At 38.4% G+C, this 23,940-nt stretch overlaps 2 protein-coding genes across 6 annotated transcripts in view; one reads left to right on the forward strand and one right to left on the reverse strand.

The window, feature by feature from the left end:
- The window catches only part of mrtfbb (myocardin related transcription factor Bb), a 75,801-nt gene that overhangs the window by 24,605 nt on the left and 27,256 nt on the right, over positions 1-23,940 (reverse strand). The gene's annotated exons all lie outside the window — the stretch shown is intronic.
- The window catches only part of shisa9b (shisa family member 9b), a 13,701-nt gene continuing 7,300 nt past the window's right edge, over positions 17,540-23,940 (forward strand). The window contains exons 1-2 of the mRNA XM_040157954.1: positions 17,540-18,369; positions 20,347-20,453. Of these exons, the coding sequence (XP_040013888.1) occupies positions 17,861-18,369; positions 20,347-20,453 (616 nt within the window). The 5' untranslated portion in view covers positions 17,540-17,860. The remainder of the gene's footprint in view (positions 18,370-20,346; positions 20,454-23,940) is intronic.

Genomic DNA, 23,940 nt, shown 5'->3' on the forward strand with positions numbered 1-23,940 from the left:
ATACCAATATATTACAACTACAGAAGCAATGTTACTGCAGCTAAAACTGTATTTATGCCTAAGACGTAAGATAATTTAACATCATGTATATGTATCCCATTGTTACTGTACTGCAGTACTTCTTTTCTATATAGATAGAGGTATCACATACATTTTATCCATATACCAGACCTGTGAAATAACTACTGTCAACATAGAATGAAAAATTAGTAATTTCCTCTGTCGTGGTGCTTTTTGGAAATCAATAAATAAAGAGCCGATGCATATTGACAATAGCTTGACTACACGGATGTAAAATCGATCAGCTAATAATAGCAAATTATGTGTTGTAATTTTTATTTCTCACTTGTACAGTCACACTCTACAGAGGTAGCCAGGCCGAGTCATCACAAAGGCCAGCTGGTAATAGTTGTTATAAAATTGGTTTATATGGGTCAACTAAGCTGAAAGGAATCATACCATTGAAAAAGTGCTAAATTCGCAACAAAGAAATGTTGAAATAAAGGAAGCACAAAAACCTTGCCATGAAAAAACAAGTCAGCCACAAAGCAGGAGGCAGGCTATGCTGCTAAAAATAGCTGATCGTATAGGCAGAAAAAGCAGCTGGATAAGGGGGGAGGAAAGATCTTTTTCATTTCTGTGTGCATCTGGGTTACAAGGGTATCCCCACAATCTCCATGTAAAAGAAAATGTTACTACCGTGAAGGCCTGGCAATTCATTCACACTTCCCCTCTAACATTCCCTGATTTCAACAACCATAACTTTCCCATAAGTCTAATTAACCCTCGAGTGGCTGTTACGCACAACATGAGCCCTCCCCCCTCTCCTCCCGGTTGGACCCAGCCAGCGGTGTGCTTGGCAAGGGGTCAGTTATGGGTCGACCACAGACAGAAATAACCTCTTGTTTGCTCACTAGCATGCCGTAACTCGTGGTGTTGTTCTGAGAGCCAGTCGGGGGACTTTTGTTTTCGTCTAGTATCATAGTGAATCCTGAAACATACTGAGAGTGAATACTGTGCGTAGAATAGGTTGTCTGTGTTGTAGTTATCTGTCGACATCTGGTGAGTGCAGAGGAAAAGATAAAAGATAGGTAAAGATTAGTAAATCCATTCCTAAAAGTATTTTTTATGAGATGAATTTTACTTTTTAATTCTTAAAAGTGAATAGTTAAAAGCTACCTTAAGTATCTTCAGTAGATTTCTGCATTACAGTGGTAGGACTGAATGTGGACTGCTTATACGACTGCTCAGCTACATTATACTTTATGTAATACAATCACAGGCCTGCAGCTCTGCCGTCTCAAGGGGAAAGCTTTTTACTTTATGTCAGCTACAGTTTTCACATTGCATTAGATGTATGTGCTTTTAATTCAAATGACATTAACAGTAACCTGGTTATAGCATGTGGCATAGTCACAGACTAATTTGATGATGTCATCAGAAAACTGAAAGTTTTGAAGTTTGTGAAGTGTAAAAAAGTCATTACTCTAAATTGCTGTTAATGCACCAGATTTACACAGAGGCAATGTGCCAACATTTGGCACCACATGACTTTTCCACGCCTGAGTGGAAAGTGAGAACCTCTTCCCTTACTCAGTTTGGGATATTAGAAGTCAATGTGCAGCTAAAACACATTGGAGTCCTGGCTAAAGCTTAATTTTAAGGGCGATAATCCAGTCTGGAGATATCCTGTACTTAACTTGGAACATTTTCTTCCTGAACTCCCCAACAATAGACTCTCCATCAACACAGCCTAGCGGTACGCACAGAATTTTTAGGTCCCCAGAAAAAGATCAGGAATAACATTTGTTCATTGGAATAACAGGTAGCAATAACAGTGTAACTATGGACTCAGCTTCAAGAGAGAGAGACAGTCAGAGCAGCAGGCTGCGAAAATAAAGTCCAGACCACAAGGGAAGCATTAACTGCTCTATAAATGTCAGGAATATATAGTGTGCAGCGTTGTTTTTGAATGGAAAATGTATAATGATGTCTATACACTAAAGGTGGTACAAGGTAAAATAAAAACCCTGTGTGGCCTACTGGTCATCACTCAGAAACACTTTGTCCAAGGAGAAATGTGGTATAAAAATTTTGAAATGATGATGCATATTAAAGTAAAATATGATACATTACACTGAGCTGAAAATGAAAAGCTTACCTAAGACCTCTCCCTTTTTTTTTGTCTGTCAGATATGCTCCCTCTATTCAACTACTGTCATCTCCCTGCAACTGATTTACTTCCTGACTCAGCTATGGGAAACAGTGAAGTTACCCTGATTACAGACATTTCCTTCCTCCACCATTCACAGCAATGCCTGGAATGGCTGCAGTATTTACTCAGCCCTGAAGCGGTAAACTGCAGATCCCACACCCACATGGCATATGCATCATGGGCTATAAAGGCCAAGGGTTCCTGGGAGAGTAGTTCTTCTTAATCCAGACAAAAAAAAAAAAAAAAAGAAGATGATATTATTTCGCAAGAGACATGATGCAATTAGATAATCTGGTCAGTTTCGTTGGTATTTCAACAGTTTATGTTCTGTTTGAATTATATCTGCTGTGGGACCCCTGACAAGACTCAAGACTTGATTTACTGTATAGATCTGTACAGCAGCACTTCACCTCTCAGAACACTCCCCCTCTGCCTTGGGACACCCTGAAACACCCCCATATTTTTTCCCCGACTAGTGACAACTATGCCTTGGACCTAAACGGTTTTTAATGCCCACTTCTTTTGGTTTTCCAACTTAAAAAACAAAGTGTTTTAAAAGCCTAAAGTAAACTCAAATACTGCAGGAAAATGGAACACCTTGTATTGCCGGACATAATTAGATAAATAGAGAACTGGACTTTTGCTCACTATCACCATGAGAGTGTCCAGCACTTATTTAATTATGTCCAGCACTACAAGCTGATTTACAGTCCTTGTGAGAGTCACACCAGAGGGGGGCACTAAGAGCTCATGTTTCTTTTTGTTTGACATTGTCAGGTTTTTATTATCTACAGGTACTATATCAGGAAGGCCTGCATATAATGGCCTAATGCATATTCTCCCCCCTAATGGCGATTGGCTCCTATAGGCTGAGTCGGATTTAATTTTACAACCCCCCTCTGATGATAGCTTTATTATACAGATACATTTACTATATATAGTATGCAGTAAACTATCCCCGAGGAGAAGGTTCATTGTAATATATGTCATATTTACAACTACAATAATTTGGAACAATTCCTCATTTTACATCTCTTTGAGTCCTTGGCCCCCACTTTTGGTATGACTTTTCATTCATCACATTCACAATAAATATTTCACCCTCGACCTTAGTTAAGAACATGTTGATGTTTGATATTTTCTTTAACCTTTTTGATGTATTTTACTACGGTAGACTTAATTCATTGGTATGTGGTGATGAAATGATACAGCTACAACTGGCTAAGAAGGACACAATAGGACTGTTGTAGAAATATTACAGAATTGAATATTTCCTGCCTTGCAAATGAAGTTATGTTATCCCTAGGGAAAGAATTAGATATATACTGGACTGTTGCCAAATAAGATGGAGGCATAAATTACCACCTATATTCTCAGGATCTTGGCCAAATTGTACTCCACACTTCTGCACAAGTATCATCCAGTGTTGAAACTGGCATGTCCAGCCAAGATTGGATACTGCACAGTTTGCAAACTAAATAATTCTCTTAGACCAGGAGCAGTTGAGCTAAACTAGAAGATTTATGTACATCTAAAACAACCAAGAAAGATTCAGGGTAAAATATTTCACAACACCCAAAAAAATCATGCTTTTCTTTATGTACAAGAGGGATACCATGAACAAAACCCTTGCTGTTTCGAAGAGGAATTATCCTAAAAGTATTCACAGATGAAATTAACAGATTAGGAGGCTAACTATATACCTGCAGGATTAATAGTTCGGCAATGAATTTATTTGATGCACAGTTATCGTTGAATAAAGTCAAATTTGGCTTATAAGGAGCCAATCTTCCTCAAGTAACCTAAAGGATTAACCAAAAAAAGAAGCCCTATACCTCAAAACCTAAAAGCTGGTTTACATAAAGAAATGAACATAAAGATTGAATTAATAATTAAACCTTAATGCCTCCTTACCTTTTTAGGGACCGGAGAGCCTGAAGGTAATTATAGACACAAGGGGGCAGTGAAGTCTTTCTGAGCTGCAGTTTGTCAGCTGGCTCCTTTGAATCTGGGAGGTTAAAATTATATCTGAAGTGTTGCATCAGTACTACACATGAGATAATTTTAAAATCAATTCAGTCCATATACTTCCCATCAGCACTGTCCCAAATATAGAACTAAGAATGAAGCAACACGAGTGTGATTATATTAGTAAGTGATTGTGTCCCTTGGAGGGAATCAATCATGATTCTGCAGGACATTATCTGTTCTGAAATGTCCAACTATATCCAAATAATAGTTGCTGTGGTACCCTTGATCAGGATAACTAGGTTTTATTTTACATTCACATTTATTTTACTCATTTCAATATATTATCTTTATGAAGTATGAAGGGGTAGGATTGAAAGTTTTCTACAAACTGAACTAATATTTTATTTAAGTCAGCGTAACTTAGAGGGGCTTTTATAAACTGGGGAATGCACGTTGGTTTGCTTCAGCAATATCCATCTTAACTACATCAAACACAAAGCGGGAGCTCATGAATCTTTACTACACAAAACAGCTGTTCCTGGGTCTTCTTGTAGCTAAAGCAATGTAAGCTGTGCATTATCAAATTAAGTGGACGCTTTGGGCACCATGACCACCTGGGGACACAACTACATTTTTATAATTAAAGTGAGGGTATATTAGGGCTTTGCTCAAAGGTGAACTGTGCAAATTTTCTGCTGAGTCATTGCTATCTGAATTCATTATGTTGCTGTAGTGCCACCTGCAGGCAAAATGTCATCAAATTTGCAATAATGCTCGGAGTTAATACACAAATAACTTTTCAGACTGCTTGAAATATTTTATTTACCAAACTTGGTTAAGATTGAACGGAATCTTTTTAAATTGGTGAAAAAATGTTTTGCAAAAACTTGGAGAATCTGGTATGTTATAATTGGACCCATCGTGGCACAATTGGGTCTACATCCACATAAAAACTAAACTTGTTCCTTGGCAAGTAGACTAAATTTACATCAAATTTCACTTAAAATTTTTCAAGTTGTTTTTGAAATATCCTGCAAGCAAAGACGAAAACAAACAGAGCTGAAAACATAAACAACCATCACTAGAAAAACGTAACTGCAAAGGCGTATTGTTTATTCAGCCTTTTTCTAAGCTCATGCATTGCTGTGCGTGAGCATGTGATTTTATGACAAACAGTATGGCTGCAATGCAACTAATACTGCAATATCCCTTTCTATTGCTAAACCCAATTCCAGTAAGGATATGAGGCATACTGTTTATTAAGTTTTAAAAGTCACCAACCAATACTCATCCACTGGTCCTGTGGTTTTCTAAAAGCAATCCGCACTAAACTCTTGGAGAGTACTGAGTAGCTTGATTAGAGTCATTTCATATTCAAACAGTATGTTGCTCTCTCAGTGTGGCTGAAGTTAAGCCCTCAGAGTCTGCAGCAGTGATTACGGCCTATACAAATAAATCAGCCTCGACTCGACTCTCACTGGATGTAAATGTCAAAGCAACTTGAGAGGTGGGACACTGTCATTTGGCAAAAACTTCACTAGAGCCACCAAGGTTTCTTAGCACTATCCTCTGGAAAAGCATGACATTTGCTTTAAAAAGATAAGAGTTGAAGGGTTGATATGAAATCCCCTTGGGTACAGTTGCTGAGAAGCTTATTAGCCTTTTTCTTTTTTCCATCAATGAAATTTTATGCTTGTTTGTTACTTTCCCACAATAACCCAACTTTGACAAAAAAACAAAACAAGACAAATAACAAAAACAAACAAAAAAAAGAAAACAAAAAAAGAAAAGAAACACTCACATTGTAATCAAGCAGTTATTTGTTTAAGGCTTATTTTGCAGATTGCAAGAGGTTTTCCTGTGTCATTTGCTTTTGCACACTGGTAGTTTATTGTTAAATTAATTCAAGTGACTAACCACTATAATCAGTATGATTAATCTTGCTTTCCAAGGAGCCCCGGGTACAAACATTTAGGGCTGCAAGTAACCATTATTTTATTAATGATTCATTTGCCAATTATTTCCTTGATTAATCAATTAATAATTTTGTGAATAAATTGTCAGAAAATCTTGAAACCAACCAACAGTCGAAAAACCTCAAAATTATTCAGCTTACAATTGCATAAAACAGAAGAAATCAGCAGATTCTCACATTTGAGAAGCACGAACTAGGTGGAAATTTATTGGCATTTTTGCTTAAAAGTTGCTTAAACAATTATTCAGTTATCAAAATAGTTTCCAGTTATTTACTGTGGATTAACTAATTAATTAACTCCTATTAAAACATATCATGTGACAGTATGCGACACAGTTTTGTACAGTAAAGTGGACTTGTGTTCAGATTTGAGTTTGCTTTTGAAAACCTACAAAGTATTATGCAAATTCTAATTGAGACTATACTTTGTTCCCTTTTAGGCCTGTCTAGCTGATTCTAAATAACCACATCTAATACTGGAAGCTGCCCTAGAAGGCAGCAATTTTGTCTGTAGCCATTTCCAGGAGATTTTGGTGCCAGTGGTTAAGTTGTGGGGGATAGCTAAAGAGTTCAGTGTGATGCAGAATTAAAGGCCACAGTCAATACTGTTCAGTTTAGTTTTGTCAACCAGCTGTTTTCAGACAATAATAGTCTTTATATGCTCAAAAAGAGCCATCATCTTTAGTAAGGCACTTTATGGCGCATATACAATACATACTAAAAGGAATGAAAATTGACTGTAATTTATGTGTTCATATACTGTATCAGTGGCTGGGGAGTCAGTGGTTGAGTGTGATGTCAAATAAATATGCGAGTGCTGTCGGAAAATAAGTTCCATAAAAACATCCCCTTTGGACAAAATGTATACCTGTGATGTCTACAGTTATCAGTTTCAATTCAACTCCACCAAACGACTTATGCAATAACGCCGTGAAAATATTGTGCAGAGGGAAAGACGTGGAGAGATATATGAGTTGGGGAAATTAAATTTGCAGAGAGAAAGAAAACAGATGCAAAAAAGAAGTCTATCCTAGCTGTGGTGAAATACCGCTCTGACAGGAGCCCAGGCGAATAAAAGCTAAATTTGTCGTAGATGGAAAAGTCTTCTGGTCCTGGCACAAATTGGGCATTTTGATTATGTTAAATAAATACAAACAAAACAGTGTCAAAAACTGTGTTTCGAACTGTAGAGGCAGCATCACCAACTCATTAGAACAAGCCAATGTAAGTCAACATGATGTTCAATGGAGTTCATTGTGTGTTAATGTGACTGCCTTACAGATCTGGATGCTTTCAGAGAGAATTTGTGGATGATGATTGGTTGGACAGACCTGAGACTTTCCCTCAAAGGTCAAATTTAGCCCAAATTTGATTTGAGTAACCCAGCCAAGTGTCTGCTCTGTTTATGTGTGTGCGTGTGTGTGTGTGTGTGTGTGTGTCATCTCTCTCTCTCTCTGTGTGTGCGTGTGCGTGTGCGTGTGTGTGTGTGTGTGTGTGTGTGTGTGTGCGCACATGGGCAGTCTTGCCAAATTCTCCCAGAGCGCATGTTAGGGAGATCAGCTTTGCTCCAGTAAAATGTATGGGCTGAAAATAGGCCTGATCGAAGAATAGTGTTTCATATGACATTGCACAGGAGACCCATGCAGCTAAAAACTCTTACTGATGTCCTCTTCACTTTGCTAGACTGAGGTCTCCACTTCTCCTGTGCAACACACAGTGGACTCTTACAGGAAACAAGTCAAGGTCACATAATCACAACACTACACCAGCAGATGCCAAGGACAGTGAAATGCACAGAAATTAAATGTTCTGTCATAGTAAGCATCAATTAAGAGATTATGTTATCGTTATTGTTAGTTTTACTGTGGTTCTCTCTCTCCTGGCCTTAAATAGTAATTATTATTCTTAAGTTATTAGAGCATTACAACATATTTTTTTGTGTTTATGATTTAGTTCTTAAATATTCAGCTTTTCATTTTGTTTTGTGTCAACATTGTTTGTTTTTTTTTATTTGTAATGAAATGTTCCTCGAGTATGACTGCCTCTCACGCTTGTGCTTTGAAATCCACTAAAAAAAATCAAAGAAGCCACCAGCACTATAAACATAGTAATGTGAATTTTTTGGGGCTGGCTCACCTGGGAGCAGACTGGACAGACATTCAAACATTACTGCTACAGTTGAGTCACAATTTTCTGGGATATGCGCCAAGGCTGGCAGCCCAATTCTGGATATCTCTGCTGTGGCAGGTCCACAGTTTTGTCCCTCCAAGCAGCTAATGTTCCCAGCACCAAAAGCATTACGCCCCCCACCCCCCACCAAACCGCCAGACCCACATATCTGGGTCGCTCACACATATTGCATCGCCTGCAGCAAAAGTGTTTTTGAACAGCAAGGTGAATAGCCAATGACATCTGAAAATAACCACCTACAGCTGTGATTCTTGAAATGGAAGAAAGATTCTCTACAGTAAAGCTACAAGTGTACATTTTTTTCTTCTAGTAAAATTTAAAAATAACCAGCAGTGGGGCCACATGGGTTAGTGATGTGTAATGTGCAACTTTTTTGTCATGATTTTGAGTCCACTAAAGTCATTTCTATCTCTGTAATGTCTAATAAAATAGAAAAAGTACCCAAAAGTCTTCACAGAAAGTAGCAGTGCATTCTGGTACTTAAATATTTAAAAAAAAATAGATGTGCAAGATTCCTTTCTTGGACATTTCAAAGCATTTAAAGGGACAGTTTGACATTTTGGGAAATATACTTATTATTTACTTTCTGGTGCAGATTAATACCATCTGTCCCTTAAATATGAAGCTACAGCAAGCTGCCATTTAGCTTAGCTTAGGGAATGGGAAAACAGCTAGCCTGAAGGTAACAAAATCTGCCTACCAACCCAGCTAAAGCTCACAAATTAACACGTTATATCTTGTTTGTTCGATCCCTAGTGTGAAAACAAGAATTTTCTTTTTACAGGTGTTTATGTGCCGGACTATTTCTTGGCCATGGCCAGTAACCTCCTGCAGTCTCTGCTGGTTGCCTGGCAACTGCTGAGAGCCAAGAAATAGTTCGGCACATGGCCACCTATAAATCGGTGAACTTTTTTTTTTTTTTTTTTTTCACACTTTAGTTTTTGTGTGGATGAAACAAAAAAATAAACAAATAAGTAAGTGAGCTTTAGAAGTGGTACTTGGCGGATTTGTTGGACTGTGAGACTCCAGAGCCAGACAAGTTGCTTCCCTGTTTCCAGTCCTTATGCTAAGCTAAGTTAACCAGATGCTGGCTGTAGCTCTATATTTAATGGACAGATTTAACTGGTATTGATTTTCTTACCTAACTCCCTGACAGAAAGCGAATAAGCCTATTTCCCAAAATGTCAAACTCCTACTTTAAGACAAACTAGGCTGTAATCAAATAACATGCAATCATGGTATTATATATTAAAGCCCGTCGAATTCTGACTGGCACACATGGCATATAGAAGTTTAACAAACCTTTCAAAGCCAAAAAACTAACTCATTAAGTGTGATTTGAAAGATGACATGTATCACAAAGTATGATGATGGAAATCAGGAGAAAAAACAACCAGGAGTGAAAGCTCCTCTGCTACAGACAGACTGAAGCAGCCAGACAAGCATTTACTCCCAGTGGTCAGAAGGCTCATTATCCCCAGTGAAGCTCCAATAATTTGAGGAGAAGTGAACTCTCATCCTGCTATAATGAGCCAGGCATTCCAATAGAGACGTTGGCATGAAGCTGTCCAGCCTGGAGTGAGGCAGCCACCCTGTTGCTCTGCAGCTGACTGAGGGAAATGAGTGGAGCCTCTGATGGCGTCCCGAATGGGCTGTTAGGTATCTACTGCCAGGCATCACTGCTTCCACTGCTCTCTGCAGAGCAGGATGACCTGGCTTTCAACAGACATGCAAGACTCTATCTTTTAGGATTTTCTCTGACTTAGTCAAATGCTGGGTAGCTGTTGCATCTTGTAGTTAGTAAGAAATAAAAGGGGAGACTCAAAGATCTTGGTTAAATGCCTCCTATGTTGTTCTTTTTGTTTATAATCTGTCTTACTTCCCAGGTATTCATAATTCATCAGCTGCTTTTTTTTGTCCCTTTAAAAGGATCTTTAGACAGGAACAACTCAGATTTCCAAGTGAGGCTGATCATAGCATCTGCCTCATTTGCTTTTTGTGTAGTATGTTTTCATTTCTCTTTTTATTTATTTATTTTTTTATTTTTTTTGGAGGAAGCGAAGCATCCTCATTTTTATGTTTTGGTTTTAATTACATGTTCGGTATTTTCCTTTTGGACCCATGCCTTTCCTTTGACTATGGCTACATGTTTGATCCTGATGCTTCTCTTTTTAGGGTTTTCTAAGATGATTTTTGTGAATTAAACATTTATTTTTTTGCAGTGAAATACAACAGTACATTCAAGTAGTGCTAACTTCAGGGGTTAGAGTCATTTTTGGTTCTAGCTTCTGTTTTCCCAAATAATTTTTATTTTCATATTAATGCCATTATAAGACATTCACAATAAGCCAGCTGTAAATTGTATGTTTAAACAAAAATAATGAAAATTCAAATGTTTTTATAGTTTATTTTGTCAAACGTTAAAAATATAATTTAAGATAATTTTAATAATATTTTCTGGACTGTTCTTTATCAATATGCAACACTGTTCTTATTAATGTCATTTAGTCTCTTCTTTATAAGAGCGACTTGATCACAACAGCACAAATACATTGATTCACAGACAGATAAATGAGAAAAAAGAGGAGAAGAGAAGAGAAGAGAAGAGAAAAGGCACATTTCTGAAATAGCCATTTTTACAAAAATAAGAAAAATGTCCAAAGGTTTCTCATCACTTACTTTTTAACAACAGCTTTAAACTCAGAAAGAGTTTGAAGTCTTTCAAGTGGCTATTTACAGCTATAGAGGAGTCAGATATTATGAAGTCTTTTTTACTCGTCTTTGTTGGCATAATAAGCAGACACAACTGCAGGTACTGTACATCAGTGACTGAACACTTCAGCAAAGTTCAGCTTTCTCTGGAGTGAATCTTTTCCCGTTTCACAGAGCTGTCTCTCTATGGGAGACTGACCAATAGAGTGTGGTTTATGTGATAATGGAATTTCAAAAGCGCTGAAGAGAAAAGTACGCATACCATTTACCACATCTGAAACGTCATGAGCGGTTGAACACTAATCTGCTTAGGAGACCATGCGTTAAATACTATGAAGCGAAAGTTCTGCCCAGCTCTTACTATATGAGTACGTTTTCAAAAGCTCCTCTTTCTCATGACAAGAGAGTGTATCATGAAAACACAAAAAGCAACTTGACCTCAAACCCTCTCAACTGGGTGCTTAACTAATCAGATTTCGTTCAGCTTCTTTCTGTTTTGAGAGGACTTCTCTAAAAGACACTCAGTTTCTATACGCTCAGTTTCAAATGTTTGTCACAACCATAGAAAGCTATCACTGATAAATCTGAAAATGCTTAGGACTATTGTGAGCTGCCTGTCCATCTAGTAACTGGTTTCGACTACACACAAAAAAAAAGAATTATGCCTTTTCTGCTGATGCATAATTTGGACTCAGTTTTCAGAGGACACACTGGTAACACCAAAAGAAATTAGCAATTTGCTAAATAGGCCACTTAGACAGCAGTGACTTCAGTGAAGAAAACCCAAGCTCAAAATTATGCTGCTCTTCCAAACACAGCTTGAGCAAAATTGAAACTTACTGACAATATATCTCAGGGCAATAATAATCTTCAGAAAGCCAGTTTCCAGTAGAGTAGTGACCTTGAAGCTCATACTACTGTATCACTTATTTTTCATCTGAAGGAAATCTCAAAGTAATATCCTGCAGCTGTAGTATCAGGTCATGAAATACTTTACGCAGTACAGTGTGCTATCAGGTCTGTCTCACTCATGGTCATCCTGGGGTTTTTTTTTTCTGTTACCATGACAACATATCTCTGCACTCCTCTGCCTCTTGTGAAAAATATCCGATGCTGTGAAGCAGAGATTGAACACAGACGAACAGTCAGCACTGACTGGCTTACGCATTTGAGATGCTGCATATTTCACCAATTTCAGTGTTAGTGTTGTCAGCTATGTATTGTCATGGAATAGTGTGTTGCTCCATCTCACGAGCCAATCCCTCAATGTCATCCTTCATTTACAAAACGGTCACATGGCGTGAAACTCAAGTCTGGTTTTAAATGTTGATTTGGAGGTGCCACAACCTCTTGAGACCTCATATAGTGGCATACTGTTAGCTGCACTTTACGGTGCAGCCTTCAAATTTCAGACAGACCTTTTAGGTCACTTTTTTTCCCCCAAATACCCTCTAGTACTTCTTGTAACTAGGACAAAGAAAAAGTGAAAACAAGCACACTGGCTATTCACCAGGGCCCAGTCTGGGTCCAAAAGCCTGAAGTGAAAACCTACAGCTTTTTGACCCAGTAGGTATTCATCAACAGTCCTCAGAACCTCCTAGCCCTAGGAGGAAGGAGGAGAAGCTGAGTGCGAAGGCATGGGCCCATATTTATCAAGCATCACAAAATCTTTCCAGGAATCACACTGAAAGGTAGACTTTGTCTACAAACACAAAAACTCAATTAGGAGACACAATGTGCATGTACTGTATGTTTCAAAAGTTTACAATAGAATTAACTCTTCTTGCCAGTGGTTTGGTGTGCTGTTTTGTGTGACTGCCTCATGAGATAAATACTGACAATATTCCCCTACAATGGTTTAAAGTGAAGGAGCCTTTCTGATGGCGGCTTAATGTCCTTAATCACAATGTTAGTCCATGTGGATGACTGACGTGGCCTTCAGATGTTAAGCTCTTACTTACTACCTTTTCAAAAGGCTCAGTATATCTAATCCAAATCAAGTTTTTGTTCTGTGGAGTTTTCTTGTAAACAAAGTTCTGTTCTGACAAATGTACTGAATGTATGTCCTTTCTCATAAAAAACTTGGAAAGATTTTTCTCTTCTGAAGATGCTGAAAACTGCATTGTTTTACACGCATGTTTACTAGCTTGCAGTCTTCTTCACTGCATTTGCCGGCCCATGTGTTTCCATGTGTTTCCTCGATCAGTGGAATAGTATAGAACTGGGAGCAGAAATTTATATCGCATCTCCCATGTACTCACGCGTGTTTAATGATATAAAAAAAATGAGGATCCACTTGTAAAAAAAATTGTTCCATAGGGCTACCAGTGGTCAAAAACTCCACAGGGTTAATTTGAAATAAATGTGACCAAGTTCAGAAAATGTACACTACAAGTCTAATCAGTCCTAAGCAGGAAGATCGTACCCTTTTCTCTGGCTTGAAAACACAGTGTATGGCCTCATATTAGAACAATGAGTCGTTCATCCAGAATCAAGAGAATCTGGAGATGAAAAGAAACCATGGAGCTGAGAACGTCAAATCAGAAGGTCATGTACATTTGTTTGTGTGTCTTACTTTGAAGCGGAAAGCTTCAAGCCATGCCGGCATGAATAACTCATACAGCTGCGAGCAGAAGCGATAACACTAGGGTCACATGGGAGAAGACTATCTGTATGACACCTGCTGCTTTATACTGGTCCTACAACCTTTTTCAGAGGATCTCTGTTGAAATGTAGCTACAATGATTTTACTGTTTTGACTTATATCTCACAAAACCTAAAAGTTGGGGTCATTCTTAGTAGAAAATGACTGAAATTTTGAATTTGTCACAGATTTAAGAAATCACAATACTTCATCTGATGATCAAAATAATGCCCCATGAAGGTAAACTGAAGTAAACTGAACAGTGCTTTTCTATGAAGGGTTCTCTTCAAAACCTCTTTGAACACTTGAATAATAAAGCATGATGCAGCAATGAACACTGTTATTTCAGAATGGGAAAGGTCAGCATGCTAACAGCAAGACTTTCACAGAAAAATATTCTCTGCTTTTAGATAAAACCCTCATATTTTCGTCAAGGTATTCCACTTAGACTACAATACACACAATGTAAAAACTTAATTTTAGAAGTTAAAAACACTGGCAAAAGCTGCTGTTCTCAAAGTAAAACACTGCAACTGGTTCACAGAAAATTACTAGGTGGAGGCTCCTTTTACAGGTAGGGGTCCAGTGAAAATATTGCATTATTCTGTAAAGCCTGCTTTTGAAATATAAGTCCCTCAAACTGTTCAACACACTGATGTTAAAATGACATGTACAAGTAATGGCTTAAAGAGAACAGACAAATATAGAGCTATTATGAGCAAGAGTAGACTAGACAGGACTGAACAAAACAAAACAAAAAAAAATGCACAAATAGCAGAGAGATGTAACAAAAACAATCCAAGTGTAGATCAAAACTTTTGTCATGGAAAAGCTAAATGATGAATATACAGCTTTTCCCACCTTTAAGATTACTGAAGGAACATTCAAAACCAATTTAGTATGTTGTCACTGAGCTGTTGACACTGGGTGAAAATACTAATGTGATTCACCAAACATTTCTTTTACAGTTTTGACTGTAACATATTTTCACTGAATCCCTGAATCCATATATAACTGAAAGTTTAATCAAGGACCTTGGAGTTACCTGCTTAAAGAATACAACAGAGAGAAAATGCCTTATTTTAAGCCATTTTAGAGGGCGTATACACTGTATCTAACCTTGTAGAAATTTCTAAATGTAATTAAATATATTTTATGTATAGGAGTTCTTATTTTAATACTTTTGGCCAAGAAGACGATATTTGCAATGTTAAAAAAAAAGTTGTCCTAAGACACTGATGTCACAGTTTCCATACAGGTGGTTTTCATGGGTTGCAACGCAGAACCCCTCCAGCACACTGGAGCAACAGACCGGTCCTTATGTTTTGTCTGAGGGCTGAGCAGATCCATGTGACAATTGGGTTAATCAAATATATCAGAAAGGGGCTCCGTCAACATCCCCCCCTGTGTAGGCATTTAATTAGGCTCTCTCCCTGTCTGAGTAGAATTACAATACATGCGAATGCCCGTGACTGCCTGACTGACTGACCATTGGTATAACTGACCAACTTACACCATTGGTCAGCTAAATGCCACGTGACTGAGTGCTGACGTTACACCACTGGCCATTGCTCTTTAAAAATGAATTGGTGCTAACAGTTTCAATTGGGGGGGGCTTTACAGGCAGTGTTTCGAACTTAGCGCTTCTGTCACTAGATTTACCGACTTTTCAGACCCCTTCAACACATTTTCTTCACAAAAACACCTAGAGACAAATCTTGCGACTTTTTGGACAAACGTTAGATACTTTTGGTTGGTCCAGCCTTACTAGGCTTGGACATTGTCTTGTTATTGTTGCACCATGTAATTTTGGTATTCACTCATTATTTACTGAGGTTATAATGTGAAATTTGAAATGTCAAACTTGTTACCTCATGGACGCACACACACACACACACACACACACACACACACACACACACACACACACACACACACACACACACACACACACACACACACACAAAACAGTGATAACACATGAGACAACAGGGTGTCAGTAACACTGACACACCCCATAGCACGAATGCCAACTGGTGGTGGGTATAAACAGCACGTTTGTTTCACTTGGAAGTCACTATTTTACACTTTACAATTTAACATTTAAATTAAATGTCACCGTCTGGAGATTATCTGGTCCTAATAAAGCTTTAGGGGTTTTACTTTAAAGGAAAGCTAAAGTTTCATCCTTGGGGACTGTGTGTACTATTTATAGGGAACTTTAAAGATGCACAAAGACAAGACAAGCAAAAACTCCCCTGACAGCCAATTGTAAATAGAACTTGCCTCTCATGGCTAAGATGATTCAACATCAAACAAAAATAGTGAGATTTCTCAAGTGGCAGATGGTAAGCCTCCTTACACAAATCATAATTTTAGATGAAAAGGTTTCTCTAAAAATAAATTGCCAACCAGCTTTTTCAGATCAGTGCTTGTCAAGGCCCCTTCATCATCTGTTACTGTTTGTAAATGATCGGTAATTAATAGCTGAGGGTACATGGTCAGCACAGGGTCTGTTGCATGAAATGAACACTGGAATAAAGGAATTCTTAAACAAACAAGAGTCAGTGTCTTTAGGTAGTTGCACCAGTTGGTGTAGTATGGGTCATTGATATAAACCAGACTGTCAACCAGGGAGAGAGTACATTTAAACTACGTTAGACATGTTTTTGACCACCAGTGACTATGATGAATTGCTATATGTTCCTACAGCGGTATTAAGTAATGCTGTATTTTGTGCTTGCATTCTGTATATTTGATTTGATCCTTCTAAAGAACTGAGACGATGAAATCTCTACAGTATTCTTTTCTTGTTTCGAGTGGAAAAAACTATGAATGATAGTTTTCTTAGACATCACTTTTGTCATATAACTGTGTGGGAGATAATAACAGAGGCAAGGAAGGTGAAAGCTGTAAGAAAAACTGCTATACATATTCTCATTGTATTGACTTGTAGGAAGTGAAAACTTGTGAAATTTATCTGTTCCTCATTTTACTTGGAACAAAATTTTTTCGATATGACTATTATAAAAATATCTAAGTCATTATCCTTCCAAATTTCTGATACATTGGTTTTTTTTAGATATCTTTATGATTGATTAGAGTGTTGGTCAATGAGACATTTATAACTGAAGTTGGTGCAGCATGAAAGGAAAGGGGTTGATTAAAATCATCAGAAAGGATGGTCATGTAGAGACCAAGAGTTTTTGAGATATTTTTCTACGTAAGAAAGAAGGACATTCGTATGGGCAGACATCAACATCAATTTCCTCGGGTCAAAACAAGTGTTAAAACACAAAAAATTTGTTAAAAGATGTAAGAGAGCAGATCAATGCCTTCTCACCAATTTGTGCACAAAGTGAAATTCACAGCTAAAATCTAATTGTTTTAACTCCGTAGCCCAGAAATTCAAGCGCTATTCACACCAGCTGAGTTTTACTTAAAAACTTGCATGTTTTGTGTTTGTTCATTCTTTACTCCCATGTGAAGACAATGCTAATGTAAACACGTTTAATAGTATCATTAATAACTTGGGTTTAGTAACTTATATCTTTAGTGCCTGCATTAAAGTCAATACGCTTGGTAATGACTTTAGGCTCCAATCCTGTGTTTTCAATTTTGGTGGTGAGGTGATTTGGATCTTTACAGGCGATTTTAAGACTCGACACAATAATAAATGGCTGTAAGGATTGTAATTAGAGGCATTGCACCAAGCTCTCTCTCTCTCATTGGCTCTCTCTCTCCCCCCGATTCACTCACTCATTGGGGTCTCTTCTACTTTGTGTTGTCTTTCTCCTACTCTCTCTCTGTCTCTGTCTGTGACTGGCTCTGTGGAGTGAAGCAGCCTCAGAGGTGTCTGACACCCTCCGGCACAGCCAAGGGCACCGCTTCAGTGATGCTACTCTTCTCCAACTATTTACCACATTAGTTTGCGATTTGGAAAGTGCCTGAACTGCCCTTGCACAGTAATTACAATAATATTTTTTTTTCCCCAAGGGGCGAAAAGTACAGGGTCGCCCTGTGCTTGTAAGCATGGAAGTTGGAATCAGCCTCATTACCTTTACGCATGGCTGTGTCTCGCCTCTTCGGATGATGCTGCCGGGCTTATGAGACCGTTTCAGGGCGTCAAGAGCGGAGTAAAAAGTGAGCAACGATGCGGGGCATCGAGCTGCTGCTCGGTTACTTTCTGGTGAAAGTTATGGTGTGCGACGCGGAGGGCGAGCCGGGTCAGACCATCGACGACTTCATGATGGTAACCGGGTTTAACGACTCAAAGGAAGGGGAGAGCGGAGTCACCGAGAGCCCGCCCATTGAGGACAAGTGCCGCGGCTACTACGACGTGATGGGCCAGTGGGACCCGCCGTTCGTGTGCAGGACGGGCAGCTACCTGTACTGCTGCGGCACCTGTGGCTTCAGGTTCTGCTGCGCGTTTAAAAGCTCCAGGCTGGACCAGACCACCTGTAAGAACTACGACACCCCGCCGTGGATGATGACAGGCAAACCCCCGCCTAAAGTGGACGTGGCGCTGGACAACGCGAAGGATAAAACAAACCTCATTGTGTATGTCATATGCGGGGTCGTGGCCTTAATGGCACTGATAGGAATTTTCACCAAGCTTGGTTTGGAAAAGACGCACCGTCCAAACAGAGAGAATATGTCAAGGTAGGTTGTAATTATACCCATATTCGTTTTTTTTTTCCATTGACAATTACTTTAGAGTTGTGAGTTATTTGTCCTATCACCTCACTTATTTGAACCGTCACAACATCTCAAAGCTAATCAATTATGTGTTACAGAGCCCTGCAATGTAGTAACTCATCTGTGTGGAACGAGTCACTATAATAATTTAATCAATACCAAGTCAAAAAGCAAGAAGTTATTCTGTAAATAAAACTTTGTAAACCTTTAAGTCAGCTGCACTCAACGTACTTTTTAAAAAGGGATATCCACCTGGGACTTTAGGGGAGAAGGGATTCAGTGCTACCACAGCTGAGTTTAACGCATCAGTTTCCTCCCAGGAACATGCCTGATGAAACTCAGCCTGCTCATTCTCAGTTATGTTTCCTGCCTGCACGACAGTAAGTGAGATGCAAATTTTTAACAGAGCTACAGATGAAAGTGTATTTTTGATGTTCACTGCATTGCTCCTTGGCCTGCAACTTTAGTTTGAAACTGACAATTGTCAGTGATGATGTGTCCCTGTTCAAGTTAAAACAGATTTTTTTCTGGTCCAAATATAACTTAGAAGAAAGTGACCACGGGTAACACAAAAAATACTTTAATGATTTTTTTTCTCCAAATTGTTAAAGATCTACAGTACATGTACAGCTTACTTTTGTCGTGTATATGTCAAACACACACACACACACACACGCGCACACTCTTCATCTCTCTCAAACACACTTCACACAAGCACACAAAGAGGCTTATTATGCTCTTGCAGCCTACTCAGGAGACTGTTGACTGGCTGAAAAATGTCTGCATTGAGGAGACACTGCGTTGTCTCTGTGAAGGCCAGTACAAGTTGTACACTTGTGCACTGTTAATATAGATTAGTTGGATTCTGAAGGAGTATGGAATTTTTAATATATATTCACGATGTTGTTAATTCTATATTGTTAATTCTATTATTTTTTCTCCAATATTTTACAAAATTAAGCACCAGGTGACAAGTTTGAGAAAGTAATGTGATAGAGCACACACCATCACCAACAGTGATGCTAAATGTAGTCAGAGCTGGCAGACTTGAAACTTTAAAGCCACATTAACGAGGAATGCTACTAAGGGTCAGGTTAAATATGTTTGCAGTTGTTCTGAATTGCAACACTGGAAGGTGGCGTGAAAAGCTGATCGTCACAGAAGGGGGGTGTAACATAGCTGGGTAATCGTGACATGAAGCGGGTATGAATTTCGTGAAATGTGAATATGTGTGTGTGTGTGTGTGTGTGTGTGTGTGTGTGTGTGTGTGTGTGTGTGTGTGTGTGTGGGATGGGGGAGAGTTTCCGAAGCTACTCGACCATCTGACAAGCCGTTCTTACAGGGTATACTGTAAGTTTCTGCTTGTGAAAACAATAGTATTATGTCTTCTGTTTGTCTGAGGGGAGCTTTGTAAAGTCTGAGAAAATAAACCTGATGATGTCATGGTGATCTCATCAGGGTTATGATGGATTGGGGTTGATGCTTAAGATTTTTGACAGAAAGCCTGTGTTACAAACTTGAGACGTGAATTATGAAAATTTTTTAGGAAACAGGGAGGTTCTAAAGAAAGACGCTATAGAAAGAAAGACCCATATGAAGAAGTAAAAGTCATGATATCTCAGCTTCTGTTCTGTTTCAATTTTGACCATTCTTTTTTAACCTGTGTCTTGTGAGTTTGCCTAATTTATGAAAGTGCAACACTAAATTGCAAACCCATGGATTGCTGTACAAACATGAGACGCCGGTTTGTATCCCATCTACTACCAACAGTCAAACTTGTCTTTTTACCATAAAGACTATCCTTCCCCAACCTCAACCAAGCATTTTTAATTTGGCGAAATGGGCAGATAAAAACCTGGAGTTCACTGCTGGCCTGCAGAGAATCTGTAGTTGCTATCTACTGAAAACTGTCCTCTCTGAGATTTTTCATCGTCTTTCCAGGGCTCTTGCACACGTGATCCGCCACCCAGCATCAGAACATACGGACGACATTGGACTTGGCCAGCACTATGAGAACATACAGACGAGAGTCACAGTTAACAGTCTCCGTAAGTACTGTGACGTCAGCAGCACACAGCAAGCGACACGCCTACACACACATTCACATGACAGAGGGGTTTGTCTGAACACCTTGTCTATGCCTATATATCTATTCACTGGCTGCTGCCATCTGCTTTCACTAACCATTGCCTGCTGCTCCATTGTAACCTAAATTGCACTCAAAATTCCCAGATTTTTTTTTTTTTAAACAAATATAAACCAAATATTGTACCTACATAATTGCATGTCTATCCTAAATTAGCTCTGGAACCGGAAGTGGTGGAAGGAAAAAAGTACCATCTAAAATCCTGTGGGCTGGTGAAGCAATTAGTCATGCCCTCAGCAATATCTTAAGATACACATTAATTACCACCAACAACCTAGAGCTTTCTTTCTAAGCCAGTGCCTACTGTATGCAACGGCCTTACACATTGCATCGCACCCTCATTCTCTCATTCATCCGCGCCAACACCTAAACACGCCCACAAAGATACACACAGACAGAAAAGAGTTCTTATTAATGCTAACCTGCTTACTGGCTTAACAGCTACAATTAGTGAAGGTCTCCCTGCCTCGCTCCCGCATTTCATATTAAAAAAGCAGCATTTTTGTGGCTATATTCTTAATTAAGTCTCCTGACACTGATGACGTCCGATGTCATGATGTATTTAGTGAAATAATTACACCTCACATCCTGTGCAGTAAAGGTTAGAAGCCAAGGAATCAATGAAAGAACGGATCGAGCAAGGTTGTGTTTTATTGCTCCAGTTACAGTATAAAAAGAATTACAGAATGAAGCAAATAGAAATAAATAAATGATAGACATCAATAAGTGATGTCCTGATCTTCCTTAATGCAGATGCCTCTTAAGATGTTTCTTCTGAGGCAGATGCAAATAAATATCAGGAATAATCATATGCTATGGTAGGCCAGAAGCTTGCATGTTCTCATTACAAGAGTACAGCAGGTGATTTCACTGATTAGTTTGGAAGGTTTGCTAATTACTGAAAACACCTGGTGTAATCTGTGGTTGGAATGAAAACCAGCCTGTTCTTGGCACACGCCCGGCAGATGATTACCTTATCTCAAATGATCAAAAACATACATAGCCAGGCTTTAGTTATAGAAATATTTTTTACCATTTTCAATAGCCAGTCTATGTCAGAAATTAATTTAAATGAAACAAATGAAAAGCATATGTTTATTAATATTAAAAAAAAAAACTCAAGAAAGTTCCAGATGAATAAATGAATTCTTCTTCAACCCAGCCAAACACTCTCCCCAATGTTTAGATGCAAAAATAGTTCAGTCTGACAGATTTAGCAAAATCCCAAGCACAAATTATCTAAAAAATTCAAATGTCCTCAAACAATAATTCTGGATGAATGATCCCCAAAATACTGTAGTAATAACCCAGGGAATGTAAAGTATATCACTTGGTTGTAGAAATGTTATGTAATCAGACTACTCAGGTAATGACAGGACACCTGCATTGACAGGTTTCTACATGCTGTTTAACTTGTTGCTAAACATGGTCTTTCACATGGCTGCCACATGGCAATGGTGCTTTTCTTCACCTTGCAAATTTATATTTGTTTTTTAGTATCCCATGATTTTCATTATATATATTACTGAAGTGAGAAATTCAATTTAACTAAAAAACAAAAGTAACCTAAAAAAAACTCAAGTATTCCGTTCGCAGAGTTAGATATGTTTTTCGTTTTAGATGAGCTGGGTTTTTTTTAACTGCCTAAAAATCAGCTGAGGTGAGGTGTCAGCACTGACAAGATAATAATTAATCATTCTAAAATCAGAGCACTCTCTTTCTTACTTTGCCTCCTCTCAGAATAATTAGCAGTTAATTACAAACCAGCCAGCACATTGACAGGTATGACTGAATGTGAAGAAAAATATAATGTATGCTTTCTTTAGTGCAATATGTACAGTATTATACTTTTTTATCATCTGTTGTAGTATGACATGTAGAGCAACATAATTTAGTAAAACAATGCACTGATGAATTTACTTGTTAATTGCACATTAGGAAAATATTGTTACTGTTATTCTGCCTGTATAGTGTGAAGATAAATAGTTTTGAGGGCAATTCTTGTGCACAGCTTTTTGAAAGTAGTATCTGTTGTCATGAGCACACTGACATTACCCAAACTCTAGGTGGACACAGTGGGAAACTTTTGTCCTGATTTAAAATTAATTTCCCCTGCTATTCCCTGGAGTAAATGAAAGAAATTGTTCAATGATTTCAGATAACACAATATTATTGTACAATAAAACAAGTGCAGTCACCACGCCTATTTAAAACTTTGAAAATAAAAAAGAAGGAAGAATTTAATTGCTTTGAATATGTGAAAGTTGTCTCACCCCAACTGCCTCCTCCTTTGAGTCGGAAAATAACACCACACCTGATTAAACTGTATATTAAGTTTTCTTCTGAGCCTGTAATAATCTGGAAAATTACTACAAACGAAGGAATGCTTCAGTTCATAGCAATGTAAAGACAATCCTTGCATCCTTGCAATTATGTATATATATATATATATATATATACACACTACATACGAGTTCATATACATGCAAAGACACGTCAAACTTACTACTAAGAGCAAATTCACAATGCATTATACTTGCATTCACCTCAACCATATAGTGTAGATTCTCAGGTGAACTACTGGGGTATGAACATAAGAAGAGCCACACATTACAAGATTACTTTTATATGTTGAATATCTCCCAAATGATGGGTTGCACTTTGCTGTGGAACACCCCAGACAAGCACTTTTGCGGTCTATTTAAAAAAAAAATTATTATTCAAGACTAATATTTGCTTTTTAATTCATGTATTATTATGTTGAAGAAAAAAATGCTGAGTTAGTGTAGCTTTCTTTTTATTTTGTGACCTTGGACATGGAGATTCAGGGCACAGTGTGCTGGCTGTTGTATCTTACAGGGAGGTATGGGAGGGATTTTGTGTAACTGAGCTGGCAACAGCACAGAAGTGACTGTTGTTTTCTTGACAGCAATCCTTGCAAGGCTACAAGAGGTGAGGTGATATTTTTTTCTTTCTGACAGGTGTGACTATCCCCAAGCTATAATGGTCACTGTATATTATGGATACTGGTACCAAGCAGTGACTGAAATGCTCCAGATGGAGCCCCTGTTCCTGATCTGTTGCTGGTCAAAGATAACAAAAATCTGTTAGACTGGGCTATGAGCTCTCATTCTGCTCAAGACACCAGCAATGCAGATTTTGTGGGCTGGGTTTCTTTGGCTATCAGTATTATCATGTTGTCCTGCTGGCCATGTGCGTAGATAGGGCAATTGTGAAGTTTGGCCTCTTTTTACCCCAGGCAGTCGGCCAGAGAGAACAAAGTCTCCGCTCACTGGCAACACTCCACTGGTGCATGACAGTCCATTTCCTCACTGCCAGAAAGAAATGTAACTCAGGTGCAATACCTCTGACAGCAGCTGAGAAATCGC

This window comes from Xiphias gladius, chromosome 3 (genome assembly GCF_016859285.1).
Source record: "Xiphias gladius isolate SHS-SW01 ecotype Sanya breed wild chromosome 3, ASM1685928v1, whole genome shotgun sequence".
Classification (NCBI taxonomy): Eukaryota; Metazoa; Chordata; class Actinopteri; order Istiophoriformes; family Xiphiidae; genus Xiphias; species Xiphias gladius.